The sequence below is a fragment of the Pogona vitticeps genome, chromosome 14, assembly GCF_051106095.1.
Source record: "Pogona vitticeps strain Pit_001003342236 chromosome 14, PviZW2.1, whole genome shotgun sequence".
NCBI lineage: Eukaryota > Metazoa > Chordata > Lepidosauria > Squamata > Agamidae > Pogona > Pogona vitticeps.
In genome coordinates, this window is record NC_135796.1 from 17,575,184 (window position 1) to 17,595,006 (window position 19,823).

Sequence of the window (19,823 nt, forward strand, 5' to 3'; positions counted from 1 at the left end):
AGCATCATGAGGTCTGCATTAATTTGCATTTATTTGTTTATATGCCACCTTTCACTCCAGACCCAAGGAGGCACACAACAATTTAAACCTAATTGCTTAAAAGTCTGCCCTGATGGGTGTTGAGACCTTCTTCTGCCTGTTTGTCTTCAGAATTTCTGGACAAGAAGAGTTAAGAATTTACATCTGACCTAAATTCTACAAAGCAAGCATATTACTCTCACCTCTAAAATGTCAAATAAAACCCTAACTGGGCCAAAATAAAAGAGTCTCCTCTCCAGTATTCCTCTTAACAATAAGATCTCTTGCTGAGAGGTGAACAGCTGAAAAGCTGATTAAAAATAAGAAGTCAAGGGAGTACATATAACAAAACAGAGGAAGCTACCCAACACCTAGTTAGGTAATGCCAGGTTACCTACATCTCTCACAGAAAAAAAAGAAAGAAACGATTTATTTATTCATTCACTTATTTTAATAAGCAGGAAGGGAACTGAGAACTGGAATTGAAATGAACAAGAGGGATAAGCTGAGGAGTTAGTCAAATAAACAGTTGAAGGAGGATAAGGATATACAAATAAGAGTTCAGAAAAACCAGTAGCTGCCATCATAATAATGTCCATTCTGATCTAAGACAGAAGGAGAAGGAGAAGGCACAGCCTCTGTGCAAAGACAGAATTTGTAGAGCATGTGACCACTACCTATCTTGGACAGCCATGGAAGATAATGCTAGAGGACTCATTCCCAAAAGACAGAATCATTTCCTCTCCCGGTTGCCACTCAAAAATATTCAAGATAGAAATATTACAATTTTAGAAGCAATATTGACAGTTAACCAACACGGCTAAACCAGGAAGACTGAAAGCCTCCAATTTCCAATATATACTTGTAAAATACAGACAGATCCTTCATTCCAAGATTGGAACAAGAGGCTCCAGCTCATTCTAACTTCAGGAAGCCCATATGCTAAATTATTTTACAGCTGGAATAAAGCCAAGAACAATGCCAAGACGTTATAAAAGCTTCCAGTGGAAAAAGTACAAGGTGCACCCAATGCATGAGATTTCTCTAATTCACAAAGACTGAACGTTGAAGTTTGGTTAAAATATCGGAGTCAGGATCCTTTTGTGCAAATACAGCAAGTTAAGATGAATCATGCAAGCAGCCACACGTGGCAGGGAGCCCTTCTCTGGACAGCCAAGTCATCCTCTGGTTGCAAAAGCAGAAGCACCACCGGTTGTAGAACTATGAAAAAGACAGCTGCCAAAAGAGGATAAAAACACTGTGCAATCTGGCCTTCTGCAGATGCTGTTTTTTTCTGAATGGGATTCTGGCCTAGGATGCTGTTGCAATCGAGACAAGATTTCCAGCTTGTTCCGAAAACTAGCAGAGGCAACAAGAAAACTCTCCAAGAATCACTTACCTGTGAGGATTGACTGGTCTACTCTTAGAGTTGTAGATTTTATAGAAGTAATTCTTATGTCAGCAGGAACTTTGTCACCAACTGTGGATTAGAAAGAAGACCACACGTGTTTTACTAACATCAGCAAATGTAAAGTGTTTTTACATGTATACGTAAGGAACAAACAACACTATCATTTACATCGTCTGAAATCTCTCTCTCTTAAGAAATGAAGCTGCTCATTTATTTTTCAGAGTTTCCACAATCTTGTACAGAAGCGTATCAGTTGACAGGCTGAAAATGAAACTAGATGATTTTAATACTGTGCATATTCTAGGAGATCATACATGTATGCACACACATGTATATACTGCATTTCCTATTACTTCTCCATCAGCTATGGTAGTGTAATTGTAACAATTCAAGAGATCACACAATTTGTTCTACACATTCAAAAGACAATTTGATCTCTTCAACCATGGCACACTTTTCTTATGCTACATCTGAAGCCACTTTTGAACCTGAGGATGTTTCAATAACAGTTCATATTATGGCATAAAATATTCAGGACTGGTGGAAAAATAAAATATTTAAAGATCTCACCAGAATCATCTGAGTAACATGGCTGTTGGACAGGCAGCTGCAGAGGACAATTTATTGCCATCTGCTGACAGTTCATCCCACAAATGCTTCTAAGGTAGCACATGTGTCAGTTTCTAAAGGGAAAATTTACACTAAAACCATTTTTCCCCAACTGTAGTCATAACAGGAAAGTAAAAGCATATCAAAGGCCCAAGAAGGAGGTATTTAAAATGCTAGCATTATCCAGTTAATAAATTACTGATCCTGTCAGAAAGAATATACTTGTTAAGATATGGTCCCTCTAGTTTTACTGTAGGGATACACAGAACAGAAGTCTAATCCCTAAAGGAACTGCTTATGCAACTGGTAGCAATCATGGATGCAGAGAAAAGCATCTGGCTGTGAGGAAAGCTAGAAGGTCCTGCAACCTTATGTGTTGGGTTGTGGAAACAGGAACATTTACTACAGGACTAAGCACATAAGTGGCTTCAGGCGCGCTTGGAAAATGGTAGATTTTTGTGCCATTTTTCATAAGGCTACATTTCAATACCACTTAGGCACAACTGTTGGATTGAAACAAGCTATATCCTATTTAACCATTCTCTCTTTAGAATAAAGTGTCCAACAAGGCAGCTATGTTTATTTTATTTATATACTGTATTGACATAAGGCAACCCCCCCCAAACATTGCTCCTTTCAGCTCAATTCTTGCACACGAAAGCCAGTCTTAAGCTCACTGTGCCCCTTCCGTACTGAAGAGAAAATAGTACAAGAGAAACAATGACCAAGCCCAAAAATGGGCAAACTATTTGAACGTATTCCCCAGATGTCGTGGGGAGGTTTCTATGCAGATACACGATAGCAGCTGTTTCCCTCCTATCACAGTTCCCCCAAACAGGAGGGGGCTCAGGCTTCAGACACAATGAGAAGAAAAATCTATCAATCCATCCAGAAGGACACACATGGTTGCGGGATTTTCAACAGCTGAGCATCTCAAATGCACCAGCACACTTGACAATGGAATATTTAAAGACTGGATCCTCTTCACTGAGATTATGTATAGACCAGCCTAGTAATGCTATATACAGTTTGGCAACTACCAGACAGATCGCTTGCTTCACACATGCCAACCAAATGCCAGCACAGCCTGTAGAAGAAAAATCCTATCGTGACAAGGCTTGAAGGTTTGTTATCAACTCTTCAGATGAAGGCTGACAAACGGTGAAACGTCCCGGGAAGAACAAAGTTAATTTGCTTAGCAAGGCCGCTTGTATATCAGCAAACCTCCTAGTACAAAATGTATAAGTTTATTCTAATAAATAACTGCCAATTGTTTTGAGGCAGCAAAAATGGCAGCTTAGCCACATTTCATTGTTCTGAAGTTTGCAGAACAATCCAAAGTGAACGTTCAGGCGGGACACAAAGACGCAGCAAATGTTCTAAAGCCAAAATTCAGTCCTAGGTTTGACATGCTTGTAACCCTTGTGGCAGAATATTTTGCTTCACCATTTCCTTCGGTTTGCAGCCTTCCTTCCGAACATTTCTCTCTTTCTTGCAACGTCTACATGCTTCTTTTTCATGGCCATTAAGGAGTTCCAGATCTCAAAGAATCCAATATGAAAACCTTATTTTGCTTTCACTCCATCATTCCAGATTAACAACACATTCTTCCATTTCCAATACTGACTTCCTAAGTCCAATTATCCTTTTCATTTCTCTTTTATCTAGAGATAAATGGGTCTCAAGAGGCAAAGTCTGAGGCTCCTAATCTTTGCCACGGTCACTCATAAGGTCAGATGAACGTTGACCAAACAAAAGTCCTACGGGGAAAGTAAAGTTGTATTTCCTCTCCAACATACCCCTTCAAATGCTCAGAAAACACACAGGCTAGCAACTTCCACACAGACCCTGGCCAGACTCCAGCACATTCTTATCCAAGCTTACTTTAGGACTATGACATCAGAGGTGCTCAAAAGCAATACATTGGGAGAGATCCATTAGTGAATGGGTTTGAAACGGCTGAGCGTACAGCTACCTAGTATAAATCACTCTGACTGATTCCCATAGCGGTGCTTTAACATTAGCGAACACCCTACCCCCTCTTATAAACACAGGCTGGCTTCTTCCAATAAAGATAATTATGACTATTTGAATAGGGCAGTACACTGATTTGTTGAAAATAATGGGAAGACTTTAATTACAGCAACAGCTCAATGTGTGGGTTTTAGCAAGCACAAGGAACCAAGATTCAACAAGCAGCATTAAGAGCACAGTCAACATAACCAGGGGCAGAAACGGAGCCTCTGGGCTCCAGAGCCCAGAAGTGAAGACTATCGACATCAAAGGAAATTCTGGCAAGCCTCCTGAGTGAAACAAACAATATCCAGTAATTATCACTGTTAGAGTACTGCCTGTATTCAGGTAAGGAGAAGAGTAAACTGTGGCATTTCTACAGAGCCTCCAATGACCTCAGCAACAAAGATTTCTACACCTTATTTAACAAACCAGTGCTCACAGCAAATTATCTTGATGTTCAAGCATTTTGTTCCATATCTTTTTGTTCCAGTCATAAATGTCCCTGGGAGCGTCTACTACTCCTCTATATCAAGAGTGCTAGAAGGCAAGCATTCCGTGAATCCAAAGCATGGAGAAAGTGCACGCTTTATACTTCCCGAGCCTTACAGTTCAGTAACTCACAAGGGGGAGAATCCCACCAGACCCAGAAAGAGGTCAAATTCGACAATCCTTTTATAGACACTTAAATAACTGTCCCTGTCCTAGTTTGAACCCCAGTCCATTGTACAGATAACTGGCATGAAACAGGATTAATCCTTTTGTGTTTGGACTTCCTTAATAGGACTTCTCCCACAGTCCAGTAAAAAAATAGCTCTGTTAAAAGCTACAGTGAACAATGATAAATTATTCAACAAACATCACTACATTTTACATATTTCTTACATACTACTTTATCTATGCTCTTCATGGAAGTGGGAAGAGCAGGCAGACACTGAAAGCAGTTCAGTGTTTATAAACATCTTCACCATAATATTGGAACAATGATGTGAAAGTAGAATACAGCGGATATTAGTGTTCAATTTCACCTTTAGAGAAGAAAACAGGGGACTCTTCCAGACATCCCTATGTGGAAATTAGCGGTCTAGGAATCAACTGCACTCATAACCAACCCAACTAATGAGCAAGCCTAAAATGAAAGGAACCGATAACACAGGAGTTCAGAATTAAAAATGGCATGAGATTCAAGAAGAAAGTTGGGGCTCCATTAAGCAAAGAACAAAGTAACTCATATGTATCAATGAAGTATCCACAGTCTTTTCAGAGAAATCATTTAGCATTCAGAACCAAAAAAAGAAGGTGTGTTTCCAACAGTTTTGAAGTGCTTCTAACAAAACTTTAAAATGACCAGTCACTGTAAAAACAACACAGCTATCAATTATTTGATTTTATCTTTTTTTTCCCAGTGAAAATCAGCATCAGATCAGCAAAGCAGAAAGGCATCCGAGGACACAATCCGGATACATTTTATTAGTCACCTCTAGGTTACTAAGCTACGTTCAGTTCAGTTTGTTAAAGATCAGCTTGGGGCGGTGAAAAGACATACAGCCTTTGTCGGCCAGGGAGTGATCTTAAGGACGTATTCCCCCAAACTACTGTTTTCTATCCTTCAGAATAAGTTCCCTGTTGATAGTTGATCTACTGGCAAGACATCAGTTGCATAATAAGGAAGGAGGGTTCGCCAAACTGGTATCCTTTAGACCCAGGCCACCTGGCCAAAGATCAGGGATGATCCAACTCCCAAAGCATGTGCAGGGCACTAGATTGGAGACTGTCTAAAGCCTCCCACCTAGCAAACAATTTCCTTAGCACGTGACACCGACTAGCACAGATTCAGCTTCCTCAAGTCCTGAACTATCACTCAGCCACTGCCCTAGATAAACGTGACCATTATTGCTTCCATAGTTAAGACTTCCTATCCTGATCTCCAGGTTCTTTTTTGCTTCCTTTATAGCTGATGCACAAGCATAATGTGTTTTTTTTTTCCCCTTCAGCGGTCCCAAAACATTTTTAATAGCCAGAGCAAGCTTTTTATAATCTCTGTGCTTTAAATGAAATAGAAATGTACAAGACTGAAACTGCCAACTTCCTCAGCAACTGACAGCAACAGTTATTTTACACAAACCAGTGAGAAGATAACCGTCCTCCAGCCACATCCCAGACCAACCTCAGTCTGGGAACAACCTCCGAGGAAGCCTTCCTCCCAAGTCCTCGCCGTCTGTCTGCTAAGGGGGTGGGACAGAGATCCACAACGCAATAACACTCGGAGGATTCCTATCTGCCCACCTCTTGTGCAGCAGACATGATCGTTCGCCAGCCCATCGAGTCACCTCCGACTCATGGCCACCTCGTGAATGAGCCATCTCCAACATGCCCTGTCCTCAACGGCCTTGCTCAGCTCTTGCAAACTCAAATCAAATCTGTGGCTTTCCTTCAGGGAGTCGGCCTGCCTCGCATTTGGTCTTCCTCTTCAAAGTCTTCAACCTTTCCCAGTATCATTTTCCAGGGAATCCTGCCTTTTCATGATGTGCCCAAAGTCGGACAGCCTTGGCTTCAACATTTTTTGTCTCTGGAGATCATTGAGGCTTGATTTGATCTAGGACGCACAGGTTTCTCTTTCTGGCAGTTGAGGCTATTTCAGCCTCAGATAGGGAGGTGCTTCAAGTGAGCATGCATAGAGACTCACCATGTTTACAGCATGCATCACCGTTTGCTTTTACTGCATCATCCCTTGCGGCTCCAGCTGCCAGCCACCCCCATCCCAACCAGCTCTCCCTCCAGGCGGTGGGTCCTCTTTGTTAATGGGCCCTACCAGAGCTTGGCTGCTCTCCTCCTCTGGCTGTGGCCACCGTCTTTTTTTGTAAATAGTATCTACTATACTTTCTCTGGAAGACAACAGTGCAAAGTCTCCATCAAGTATTTCTTGGCAAAGAGCAATATTCTTTGGAAGGAACAACCTACACACACCTTGAGGTTATAAGTTTCTGGGTAACTCTCTCATACTACAAAACAGACATTATCAATCCATACTTTTCATATTCTGGAAGCTGGGTGTTCATTTAAAGCTGGTACATAACTTCCTGCAGAGATAAAGAAAATTTTTTTATCTGCATTTAGGATCTAGTTCCCTTCTGACAAATGGGATGCTTATTTTAGGGCCAGTGACTGTGCAGAAATGCTTCATTGGCTGGAAACCCCACACATAAGTTCTCATGATCATTCTGCACCACTGACAAGTGAGAGATAAGTGTCACCTGGTTATTTTACGCCAGTCAACGGAGGGGCGCACTTGTCTGCCTATGCAAATGTCACTGGCATGCTGCCTAGAATTCCATGCCCAGATACGCATCCCCATGTTGCTTCCCTACATGGTCCTCTTTTCGCAGGCACCATGTCAAAGGCCATCCAATATGCTCGGACTTATGACAGAGGCATGCATACCGTTTCTCTCACCTCCAGGCCTTGACACTAGCTAGGGAACAGAGCGTATGTGCTCTGCCGCCAACCCTAAAATTTTAGCCACGTTACAGTCACCGACTGTGAACTACCTAGAGATGAACAGCACTGATGACACAGAAGCACTGAAGTTCTGAAAGCTCAGCCTTCTTTAAGACCAGGGATAGCACTGTTGCAACTATGCAAATTGCAAAATCTCAGCTGAAGTGTCCAATGCTCAGCACAAGAATCAGGCACGCCATATTTAGGTCAGCGCCAGGGTTGTTGAAGATATTAATTTGAACCAGACAGATAAATCACACACATGACTGCTTTATAAATTCAATTATCTATCACTGTAGTTTGAGTTTACATGCCTACGGATCCAAATACTAATCTCCAAATACTAAAACAAATATTAAGACAAGATGTAATAAAGCATATCTGATTCAACGTGGCATCTGAAACAAATTACAAGCATCCTCACAAATTAAACCTCAACAGCAAGGTCTTCATAACAGGTCTACCACAAAACAAATCAGGATATCAAGACCTGATGGGAAACTGCGACCTTGAGACCCAAGAAGAAGAACATTAAAGGGAGATGCACCTGGGCCCCAACCATCCGTCAAAAAACACAAACAGCCGCCTCCTCATTCTTCTGCATCCCTTTTTTGGTACTGTCTGAGCCACCGAGTATTCATTGTGCTGAAAACAGAATTTAGGAATGAAAGCTGTTATTTACTCTCTATTGACGCATTATAGATCCCTACAATACTGTACAATTAAACCTTCCGTTCTCCAGGCAGCCCACAGATTCTCTGACACTGAACTAGATTGCGCAACACATTTTCAGTGGAATGGGAGCTAAAACTGATGAACAAAATGCCTTAACTTTTTTTTGAAAAGTGACGATGGTAATGTCAAATAATTTGTTCCCATGCATTTATATACCTGTTGGCCAAGCTGCTCAAAGCAGTTCCTAATTTTAAAATACTAAAACAAACAATACCCTCAAAAATAAATAAATAAATAAATGAACTAGTTCTCCAGCTACTGAGAGTTCTCAAAGAGACAGCTCATGCCAAGAATCTCAAGTCTGGGCTCCTTCACCACAACCTTCCTTAAGAGTGTATGACTATTAAGCAGCCACAAAGAATATAGCGGAGGAGCTGCCCCAACAATAGTTTCAAGGTAGGTCCTTTCAGTAGCTTGATGATGCAAACCCCCTGATCTCACCTTCCTCCATTTTAATAAGAGGACTTGGAGCTTGTTAAATACATACAGTTCTCCGTTCACTTCAGCTATTACGTAAACCGACAATCTGTGTAGCTAGATGCCTCTAGCAGAGAAAGCCCTTGCCTTCTTTCTCATTTTGCTACGGCAGATCTGCATGACTTCCTCTTCTTGGATGGCACCATGAAAATCATCTTAAGGGTAAGAAGATAACACACCCTCTCCCTCAATCCATACTAGCAAGGTGTTAAACTTGTAAACCCCAGGACTAGCGTGGAGTGAAGCCATGTCTGCATCCTGAAAAGAGCAGAAGCATTAACACCAGGGTCGTCACGCCATAAGGCCATCCCATCTAACAAAAAAGTCTAGCATCTGCGAAACAGATCTTTGCCTCCTCTTCGACTTCAGTTTTAGGGGTACAAAGAAACCAAAAGGGGACAAGCTAGATCCTTTACAGAGGCATAGATTTCTGCTATTATTTTGCATTATATAAAGTAGTGTTTTCTGAACACGTAGCTATATTAGCGAGTGCTAATGTACTTTACAACTGTAGGTTAGGACCTATGCATTGCATCCGCAAGACAGAACAAACTGCTCTTAGAAGACACCTCCTCTCCCCCCCCCCCAAAAATGTAGGTCACTTCACATCAGTTCGGCTGCTACTGCTTCAGCAGGTTTAGAGCTCTGGAAACAATCAGCTTTTCCACCTTCAACACACCGCAAATGTAAAAGGAGAAAGAGTTTTAGATAGAAACATAACGTTGCTAGCACACGCACGCTAGATGACAACAGGATTTACCAGAGCCAAAAAAGCGCACATAATTTCATTACAAAGAATTAAGGCATGAGTTTAGCATTATTATGCAATATGGATTACAACTGATACATAATTAGCAGCAGAACTTCCAAATATGTTGAATGGTTCTGAAAGGCACAAATATGGTTTCTCTTGGCCTTTAATGACATATTCATTTGTTACAACAAAATTAATATAAAGACACAGTTCCAAAAATGTCAGCACCATAAAAAAAGGTAATACTATGTCTATATATCGTGTAGTAAGCAAAGCTTCTCACCGGCTACTTCCACAATATCACCGGGGACAATGTCTCTTGCTTTTATCCTTTGTACACTTTTTCTGTCTTGCCGGTACACTTTACCCATTTCAGGTTCATATTCCTTAAGTGCTTCGATGGCATTTTCAGCATTTCTCTCCTGCAAGAAACATTAAGAGGATTCAGAATCTCTAGCTTTTGCTACTGCAGTTAATGAAACTGCCAGCTTCCAAATCTCCCATTTATAAGATTAAGGAATCCATCTACGTTCATTCACTGACACAACCAGACACATCATGTGTCTGCAACAAGCTGAGGAAGCTGTCTGCAAAGTACCGCTGTCAAATCCTGTATAGATGGCCCTGCCTTGTGCTTTAGTTTCTTTCAAGCACATTCATTACGTACAGTCCCAGGAACAGAAGGGTAATTTTAGAGTGTTAAGACAAAAAGTTCTTTTTTTGGAAGCCATTCCACAGCAAAAACATTCCTTCAAATATTGTTATTTTTCATAGAAAAAAGACAGTACCCTATCTCTGGTGTACGGCAAACAGGACAGACCAAAAGCAGATTTCTTATACTTAATGAACACGTGACTGCCCAGGAAGTTTCATCACTCAATGTTATTACTTTGCCCTTAAAATCTTCTATCTATTTTTGCAAAGAAAAGATGCTGTATGAGTATTTCTACCTACTTTCTAAAGTAGGGTCTACCATCAATCAAACTGACAGGAATGGTATTCTACGAGGAGATGCATCAATACTTCATCACTATTTCAGATGATCATCTCCTCCATCTACGAGAATGGATCCTACAACTATATTAACAGTGATTTATGGCCGCAGTTATTTAATAAAAGCTACGGACCTTTCAGTTAATAAGATTGTCTTCTCCCAGACAGCTTAAGACTAAAATCTTGCTAAATTATTATAGGTTGCCAAACGAGAGAAGAAAAACGTTCAAGCATCCAAAATCACCAGTTCTATCATCTTCACTGAAGGTCAAATGAGAAGTATCTAAAAGTGTTTTTATCCGACCTGTACATACAAAATTGAGGAATGGGGAGAGCAACAAGTTTTGAAAACTAAATTCTATCGGCAAGGGATCCATACTGACAGGGGCTGTTATTAGCCAGAATTCTCTTCAAACATTTCATAGGCAATTAAACAAAAGTGAAAAATGGTCCCTTAAAACTTTCACTAATGTTTTATTACCCCACCCACCAAGAAAGGCATAATACAACAAAGCAATGGCAATTTAAAATTTCAGCAGCTATGAAATAAATGAACAGCAGCTCATGGATTGTAGCCCCCAGGCACATCATTAATGTCTATTAGAACTGATTTGCATACAGTTCTATCACAGCAAAGTTTACTCTACTGGAGTGCTTTGAGAACCAAGCACTCTACGTACTAGAATTCAGAATTCCAGCATGAGCATACCCACCAGATGAACCAACTTGAAACAGATAAGTTCCAAAAGAACATTTCCTGAATGACTATTTTTAACATTCCCTCTCTAAGGGCATGAGAGAGGACAGCATAAATTAAGACTTCTTCACTATGGAGACATCCTGCTCAAGCTTCTGTTCCAAATTTATGAATTCAAATGTTTATAGAATGTGCTATGTGTTCAGAATAGATCCGCTGTACATTCCAAACCCCCGACATATATCAATAGCCACATACCCAACAATTTTAGGCAATCTGTGAAACATGCTGAGCTGGTTAAAAGACCACATTTTTGTTTTCAGGAATACGTGAAGTGCTTGGATGTATAGCTCATGCCACCTCTTTATTGTACCCTGCTTCCCTTGTCCACAGAGTTTTTCCTCCATGTTTTTCTTTTTTTGTAACCATGGCTTGCTGTGATCTCTGATTCAAGCAAAACACTGTCATTGGCCCAATTTGGACATCATGGCAAACAACAGCCATTAAACTATTTTAAAACTTTGCCACTGAGGAACTATACAGAGCTTCTCTCCCAAGTATCCTACTGGTGAATCAATCTTATAACCCAATACTTTTGATATTTTCAGAGAACTACCAATTGGGGACAATCTGTCAATTTTTGCATTATACATCATGCATAGCATGAAAAAGGTCTTCAGACAGGGAGGGAAACTGAAGTAGCAGATTCAGACCATGTGCCCATCACTGTTGCCCTCCAGATGTGATGGATTTCAATTTCCACCAGCCTTAGACAGCACCATTTGGTCTGTACCGGGAGATAGTTGGCCACAAATGTTGTAGTTTTGGAAAGTGCAGAATCAGAGAAGCATCCACTCTTGCATGATGTATGGCGGGGGTTCTGTGGCAAAAGCAGGCAGGTAAGCAATACGAACCACTGCCAAGCTCACAGTTAAGCACACCTTAATCCATTTTTGCCATCAAAAATAGATTACACACTAGTATGAGACGCCAAATTCACAGGACAGTGCAAAAAACAGAACAAAACTAAGTCACACTTTTGTCAGGTGACTGAAGAATTTTCACCGTTTCTTATTCTGCGCAAAACCTTAACTATGAACGGAATGGTATTCTTCAGTGTTGATGCTGGCTACTCACCCATCAACTTTGCAGTTTTAAATCTCAGCAAGTAGATTGTTCCTGATCTCAACATTTAAGACAGCAGTACAGTATTTCCATCACATTTCAATGTCCATCTTAACAGACTCTAAATTCAATTTTCAAATGTATACAAAGATTTAGAAAGCCAATGTGGTACAACGGATAGTGTTTCAAAACTAGGATTCAGGAGATCTGAGGCTCAGTTAACAAAACTCACTGGGGAAGGTGGCAATGGCAAATCACGCCTTGAATCTCTCACATACCTTGGAAAAAACCTACTTGGGTTGCCATAAGGTGAACTTGCTGGCAATTAATAACATGCAAAGATTTAGGCCCTTTAAAATATTATTTGGAGGAGGGAGCCTACAACTGTCTCAGTGACACCAGTAAGTCACAAAGATAAAGACTCTGAATTTGCTTACTTACCTGCCACACACCCACAATGGCATTGGCTACTAATATGAGAAGAATTACAAAAGGTTCTACAAAGGCTGTGACTGTTTCTTCACCTTCTTCAAACCAGGCCAACACCTGCAAGAGAAATGAGAGAATAAATAGCTATACCAGAAAGTCTTAACATTATATTTTCTATAACAGTAATCTCGATTTTAGCTACGCTTTACTCATGGGTAATGAAATATCCCAAGGGTTTACTGCTCCATTTTCCCAGAATCTTGCTTAGTCATTTAAGCCACACCTTAAAAGCTGGAGGCAAATGGCATTTCACAGAAATAATCGCCTCACCTACCCTTTTTCAGTTGGCTGGCTATTCTTTGGTAATCTACACACCCGAAACATTCACAAGCTAGACTTCTAGCTTTTGTTTTCGAAGCCAATTACTAATGTTAAACAATGGCAAAATAAATTATAGTGACAGGCAGGGCCAAAAAGCAACTTTTTGTTTATTAACTTTTAATAAATTAACCTCTTTCTAAGGTAACATACATGGCGATGGGAAGGGTTACTCTTCAAAATCTGGAGACCTAATTGGTAGCCGTTGCTACAAGTTAAGATTTTAATCATTTTAAGCAAAGTGTGAGATCTGAGCTGGGATTTTTCTGCTTGGCCAGCTCGCTATTTTGAGAATTAAATTGTGGTAGCAGTTATCTATGAGTAGATCAATTTCCAGGCTAGTATTATGACCTGCTGCTGATTTTCAACTCCTGTCTTCACAACACACCAATCCTTCAGACTTAAAGCCAAGCTTCATCTCCATTTAAGAGACAGATACCAACTTCTGGAACCTTGAATGGTCCTGTTCTGCAGACATATCTCTGGCACAATCTGCTTCCACTCAAGGCAGATCAAGAATTAAGAGGAAGCCGATCTCTCTAATTAAAAGATCTGCTGTTATGATATGTTTGTCCTGAGATATTGTCTGGGCACTACAATCAAAACCTGAACAGCATGAACGTTAAAGGATGGAATCTCTTAACCACCTGAAGTCATTTACTCTTTTTAAATAGGTTTTTATTTCACTTTGGTTTAAAAACAAATTAAACCCTCTGAAAAATCTGATTCACCCCAGTTTGAAAAAAAGAGAATATTTTTAGAAAAAGCAATGCTGCCATCATTATGTGTAGTTTCCTTAAGATGTTGCCAAAGGAGGGATTTAGGTTTCTGACCTGACCACCACCTTAATATTTACAGAACTATATAAATACAAAGCAAGGTGTGCTGCTTATATACCACTCTCCAGGCAGTTTACAATTTAATTATGCAGGGTACATATTCTCCCCTTCCCTGCAAGCTAGGTACTCATTTTACTGACCTTGGAAGACTGAGTGAACCTTGAGATGGCTACCTGGGATTGAACCCTGGGTTGTGAACACAGTTTTGGCAGCAGTTCAGCAGTTTAATCACTATGCCACAAGGCTCTAGCTGTGCCATGGGGCTCTCCATACAAAACAAACAAACAAACAAACAAACTCTTCTCTATTCTATGGGCTCTCTCCATTAATGACTTAAAAATTAGGAACATCTTACACAGATGCAAGCCCTCAATAAGAGGGCTTCTGAGGCTACCTGCCCTGTTTTTTTCTTCCAATGCAACTCCCTCTACTGTCTAAGGAGACAGTGAACTTTCAGAACTGGCCTCCAACAGGAAGCATAAGAAGTGACTAAGGGAAAGAACACCCAAGAACACCGAGACCCTTTATAAATCCTCCAAAGATTGCATATACTAAATGGTGCTCTTAGTCATAGCTAAGAGCTCCATTAATAATGGCATCTTCAGTTCTTACAAGTAATCTATAGCCAGTCGGAAGCCTTTGTAGTCACAGCATTTGTTACAGAGGAAAAGAGCTACTTCTATGTCCAATCTATTGAGCAACGGGAAGTACAAAGCAACTGACAACGCATGCTGAAACCTTTCCTGCTTGGAATTCAGTCAACAGCGAGCTCGTAACAAGATTCTTCTTCTGAAGGAGGTGGGGGAAAGAAGCACGGAAATGGAGTGGAAAAAGTGTAGTCCTTACACAATGCAATGCCAAGGGCAGATGATGCCCTTTCCTGAGCCACTTGAAATAAAAAAAAAAAACTCTTTTTCAACACAAAACACATTTCTCTATTACCTTCCCCACTACCACCAAACAGAAACTTTGTTTCAAAAGGCGGTGGTAAATGCAAATTATTGGCGGCCCTTCATTAGAGCAGTTGGGAGACAAAATCCAACTACCATGGGTAATTTGAAACCTACACACACCCCAGGCATTTGCAATCTGCATTTTTAGTCTCACTTTTAAGAAACATACAAGCACAGACATCGGTCAAGATTTTTGGCTCTCTCATATATATTTTTCTGCATTATCTACAACATATTGTTGTGGAGCCTGATGAAGACTGGTTTAGGTCAAAAGCTAGCTCTTTGTTTAAGAAAATGCAAGTTCTGCTTTCTAATAGTATGCTGGGAAATAGCTTTCCAAGCAAACCCACAAGTTGTAGGAAATTGAGAATAGGGCAATAGCAATTGAGAAACAACTACAGTATGACTTATGCTATGGTAAAAATATTACAGCTGAAACTCCTTAAATCCCACAGTTCTCCAGCTGAATGTTGAAACTTTGGTGTTAAGACATTGTGTTCAGTGTTTTAGAACACAAGTTCTAACATTTAAGTGGACCTCTGATCTCTTCTGTGAAATAAAGGACAAGACAGAACCCTTGAATTCAAGTAGTGGTATAGGACAGACTAAGGATAAACACATATTTTGCACATTATTTCGGCTAGCCTTCTCATTAGCAGCGAAAACCAGTGAGTTGGCAAGTGGAGAGAACAAAAGGAGGGGGAATCACACCCATAAAACAACATTATAGAGATAGCTCCAAAAACACCACTTCTGAGAGATCTGAAGGATATGGTTGAAAGAATATATGTAATAAATGACTAATAACATTTATTCTAACGTGCCCTGTCCAGAAAAATCTAAAAGAACAGCCAAATACAGGGTGCAGCACAGAAGCACACAAGTCCAGGATGCAAATTGGCTTTAAAATTTAATACTGGCTTTTTAAAATGGCCACAACTACAACTTATGATTAGCCACTTGATGGAGCTCCAGTCCAAGTGCTACAGCTAGAGACCACCACTCGAGATAGTGTTATTGAAAAGGACTCAAATGATCTCCACAAACATATCTAGCAATGGAAGAGCAGCACCAGTTACCCATTTTGAACATCTGCCCTTTATCCGTATATAGCACAAATGAAATGGGAAAATTCTTTTCCAGTGCACAGCCCATTCTTTCTGAAAGGGTTGAGAAGCACAGCAGCTGCCAGCCCCTAACCAGGGAAGATCTACGTTCACGAAAAGCTGCAGACTTTTAAAAACAGCTTTCTCCGCAATATACAACACAGGCAACAGTGGCCAAGAACACATGTTACTAAGTGACCTTAAAGTCAATGGAAAGGCCTTCTCTGTTTGAAAAATGCTCCATTCTAAGCATCTGGTAAAAATTTCATAACACAATTCATCTTTTTAATCTGTAACCTTAGAGTTTAGAAACCTGTTCTGCAAAATGAGAACTTGTGTTCTCATATTCTTCAGGCGCTGCCATACTTATTTTTGATCACGTGCTCACCAAGATAAAAAGCACTGATTATTATACTCACTGTTCTACTCTGAAAAGGAAGTGCACTTTCCATTTTGACAATTAAGTTAAACCCAGTGGAAGTGGGTAGAGTTATGCCATTGTGAAAGGTTTTAAAAATGGACTGTGTAGGTTACATGATAAATCATTTCTTTATCAGATAAATACAACCAAAACCTATGCCATTGTGGGAGATTTTGGCGGGCCCGGGGACAAATGTTCACAAAGGCCCCACCAGGAACAGGCAAAAATTGTATAACAGTGCCATTGATCAAAACTGGAAGAGTCTAGGTGGGCAACTCAGGTTTTTAATTTGTGAGGAGTGTTACAGAGAAAACATCTTAGCTCTTTAAAGCAAACAATCCCTGTTCCTGGAGGCCTCCAGAAGCGGAAAAGCCAAATTTCTTCCGATTTAAACAAAAAATGTTCTGAGGGCATGAGGGGTTTAGGAGCCCACAAAACTGGCCTTGGGAAGCACCTTGCTCCCAAACGTGGTTGTCATTTGAGTCTTCTCATTCCTGCATTTACAGCTGCAAACCTCTCAGTTCTTGGTATTTTTCATGACGTAGTTAAAATAGCATTCTCCCACGTAAGAGCCTTAAGAACCTGCCAGTCCATCCTCCCTACAGGGAGTCTTCATCAGACTACCATTATTTCTCTCAACCATCTATGCATTTTCTGAGTTTTACCAGAACATCATGTTTCATATGGCTTTCAAAAGAAAAGGCCAGCAATGCCACTGCTGTTTGAAAAGGTCATTACACTCACCACAAACAGGTACAAACGTCCTACTTATGTATTACAGCTCACATTCCAAAAATACAATTCAGGGCACATCTAATCAGTTGACACTTAATATACAGATTTTATATTGCTTAAAATTATTTCATTCCCATTCATTGTTTGCAGCAGCCAAGACTATAATCAGGGAACATGGAAAGGGAGAGCAGACACCGAAGTAGAAAAAGAAAGGTAAAGACCAGATGCCATCAGAAATGGCACAGGTGAAGGAGGAGGTGGCATAGGTAGTAACAGGCAGAAAGATTAGTAGGGCTGCTCTGCTATTCAGAGGCCCTACAATCTTCTCTACCCTGTTTCCCTGAAAATAAGACCTAACCTGAAAATAAGCCCTAGTATGATTTTTCAGGATGCTTGTAATATAAGCCCTACCCCAAAAATAAGCCCTATTTAAGTGGAACTCTGCCCTCCACCATTGTGCAGCAACCAGAAGAAGATGACGTGACTGCATTTGAATAAACGTAGATTGTGCATAAAAAAAATAAAGCCTCCCCTGAAAATAAACCCTAATGGGTTTTTTTTAACAAAAATTAATATGAGACCCTGTCTTATTTTCGGGTAAACAGGGTAAAATTTGGAAAACTATCACTAAATGCTCTGGATGGTGATATTTACGTCTTTATTTATATATTAGTGCATTTCTATACTGGCGACTACAATTTCAGGGCTACTGAAAGAGGTTTACAACCCTGAAGTGAGACAATGACCCAAACCACCAATATCCGTCCCAGATAACCTCAATTCCACATCCAGAGGCATCTAACAGATGTTCTGCTACTGTGCAGCAATTCCATGAACAAAAGACTACCCCTGCTTTAGAAACTGGCCAGTTCTCAGAATGTTGAGGTGCTGAGCCTGTACTACTCAATTCATATAGTTAGAGCGCCCACATTATAACTTCTCCTTGCCAGTACAATAAGGCAGAAGTCTACACTCAAGTCTCCCTCCTCAACATTTAGTTTCCTGAAATTTTTTGTGCAGTCTATGAAGCCCCCAAGTAAGGGTGTTGGCATGTTGCTTTTTAGACATCCTGTGTGCCTACTGGCTATATGAAAGAGTCAAAGTAACCTGGCAGGCATTTCACAAATTTAAAGGAATCAGGCATCTACAACATAGGGGGAGAACTCAGCTCTTAAAACCTGCTACCATACATTTTAAAATATGATGCTATGTACTTAATGTATTTCAGTGTTGGCCAATAACAAGGTTTATTGTTAAAGCTTTAGCCTTGAATGAGTTTCTCATGTCCAGCAGCAGCCATTCTTGTTTCATTCAATGAACTGTTGCTCCAATGTCAACTAACAGAATACACTGTTGCTCTTGAAAGATTTTTTTGCACACACACCCTTAAAAACAGCAACTCTCACTACATGCTGGGCTTCACATACCTAGCGATCCCCTGGGATGCGCTGTATGAATGAGACAAAGATTTCAACTGCTAGCTAAAAGGCAAATAAGAAATATATCTCATTCATGTCTAATTAAAGTTATTCATTTATCTGTCCAAACTTTGCTAAAATTAGCTCTTCATATTAAATTTTTGCATGTTTAGTATACTTTATGGAATTCAGAGCACCTTATTAAGACTATCCTTTTCTCCTCATCTTCTCCAGAGTGCCATCTGGCTTCTTAATGGCATACAAATTTTCAAAAACTGACCATTTTTCATTTAAAATTAAACAATAAAGCAATCCTTTGCTATACTGTAGGAGGTGAATTATTCCGTTCAAACTATTTCGCTCCAGGAGCTCTGCTAGCTATCAATTCAGGTTACTTCCATTCTCTTCATGATTCACACTGAGCCAACACTTTCAGCCATTACAGAAAATTAAGTTCATCAAAACTCTGAATCCATATTAATTCAACAGAGTCCAACAATTTTTAATATGTATTCCTTGTATCTCCTACACAAACTCTTGGGAGTTAGAAAATGCAACATCTCTGAAACCAACACAGTTACCCTACAGATGGCATCTTTCCAAGACTGTGAATTCTTAAAAGCCAATACCAATTTTTATAGCTCTGTCATTCTTTCCCCAATACAGCTTTAAAAAAAAATACTGACTCCAGACATCTGAGAATTCTTCCTGTGTTCCATAATGAAACAGATACAATATATAACTTCAACACAGTTTTAAGACCAATGACGTAGACTGTGGGTTATTCTGTCAATGGTGTCAGTGAATTCAGACACATAATGGAATTAGATATTTTGGCCTGAATCTAATTGGTAGTCCCAGTAAAAACACACCCACTGAATCCAATGAATATTAAGTTTATGTGAACCCCAGTAATCCAGTGGATCTACTCCAATCAATTTCAAATTTTCTTACCATTCTCTATTGTTGTGCTGAAACTAGTGGGATGTCTAATCCCCAACTTCTCCATGTCAAATTTCTCATTTATGATCCACCTTCTCAATAAAACCCAAACACTTGTTTGAAATTTACAGACATAAGAAGCTACTGACAAAGTCACACAAGCATGCTTCATCTTACACAATATTCCCTTTCCTCTCTTCTGTCCACCCCCCTCAAAACTGCTACAGTCTCCTGCACTGGAGAAATATTCTGGGGAGTGCACCTGGGGTAGA

The 19,823-nt window shown here is 40.1% G+C and overlaps 2 protein-coding genes across 4 annotated transcripts in view; one reads left to right on the forward strand and one right to left on the reverse strand.

The window, feature by feature from the left end:
* GPN3 (GPN-loop GTPase 3) overlaps nucleotides 1–19,823 on the forward strand; it is a 184,093-nt gene that overhangs the window by 42,332 nt on the left and 121,938 nt on the right. The gene's annotated exons all lie outside the window — the stretch shown is intronic.
* Nucleotides 1–19,823, reverse strand: part of ATP2A2 (ATPase sarcoplasmic/endoplasmic reticulum Ca2+ transporting 2) — a 43,279-nt gene that overhangs the window by 16,491 nt on the left and 6,965 nt on the right. For all 3 annotated transcript variants that reach the window (XR_012081941.2, XM_072983469.2, XM_072983468.2), the window contains exons 4-6: nucleotides 12,772–12,876; nucleotides 9,799–9,937; nucleotides 1,418–1,498 (exon numbers count right to left, since the gene is read on the reverse strand). Coding sequence is in view for 2 of the 3 variants with exons in the window: in XM_072983469.2 (XP_072839570.2) it covers nucleotides 1,418–1,498; nucleotides 9,799–9,937; nucleotides 12,772–12,876 (325 nt within the window). In the remaining variant the exon portion in view is untranslated. The remainder of the gene's footprint in view (nucleotides 1–1,417; nucleotides 1,499–9,798; nucleotides 9,938–12,771; nucleotides 12,877–19,823) is intronic.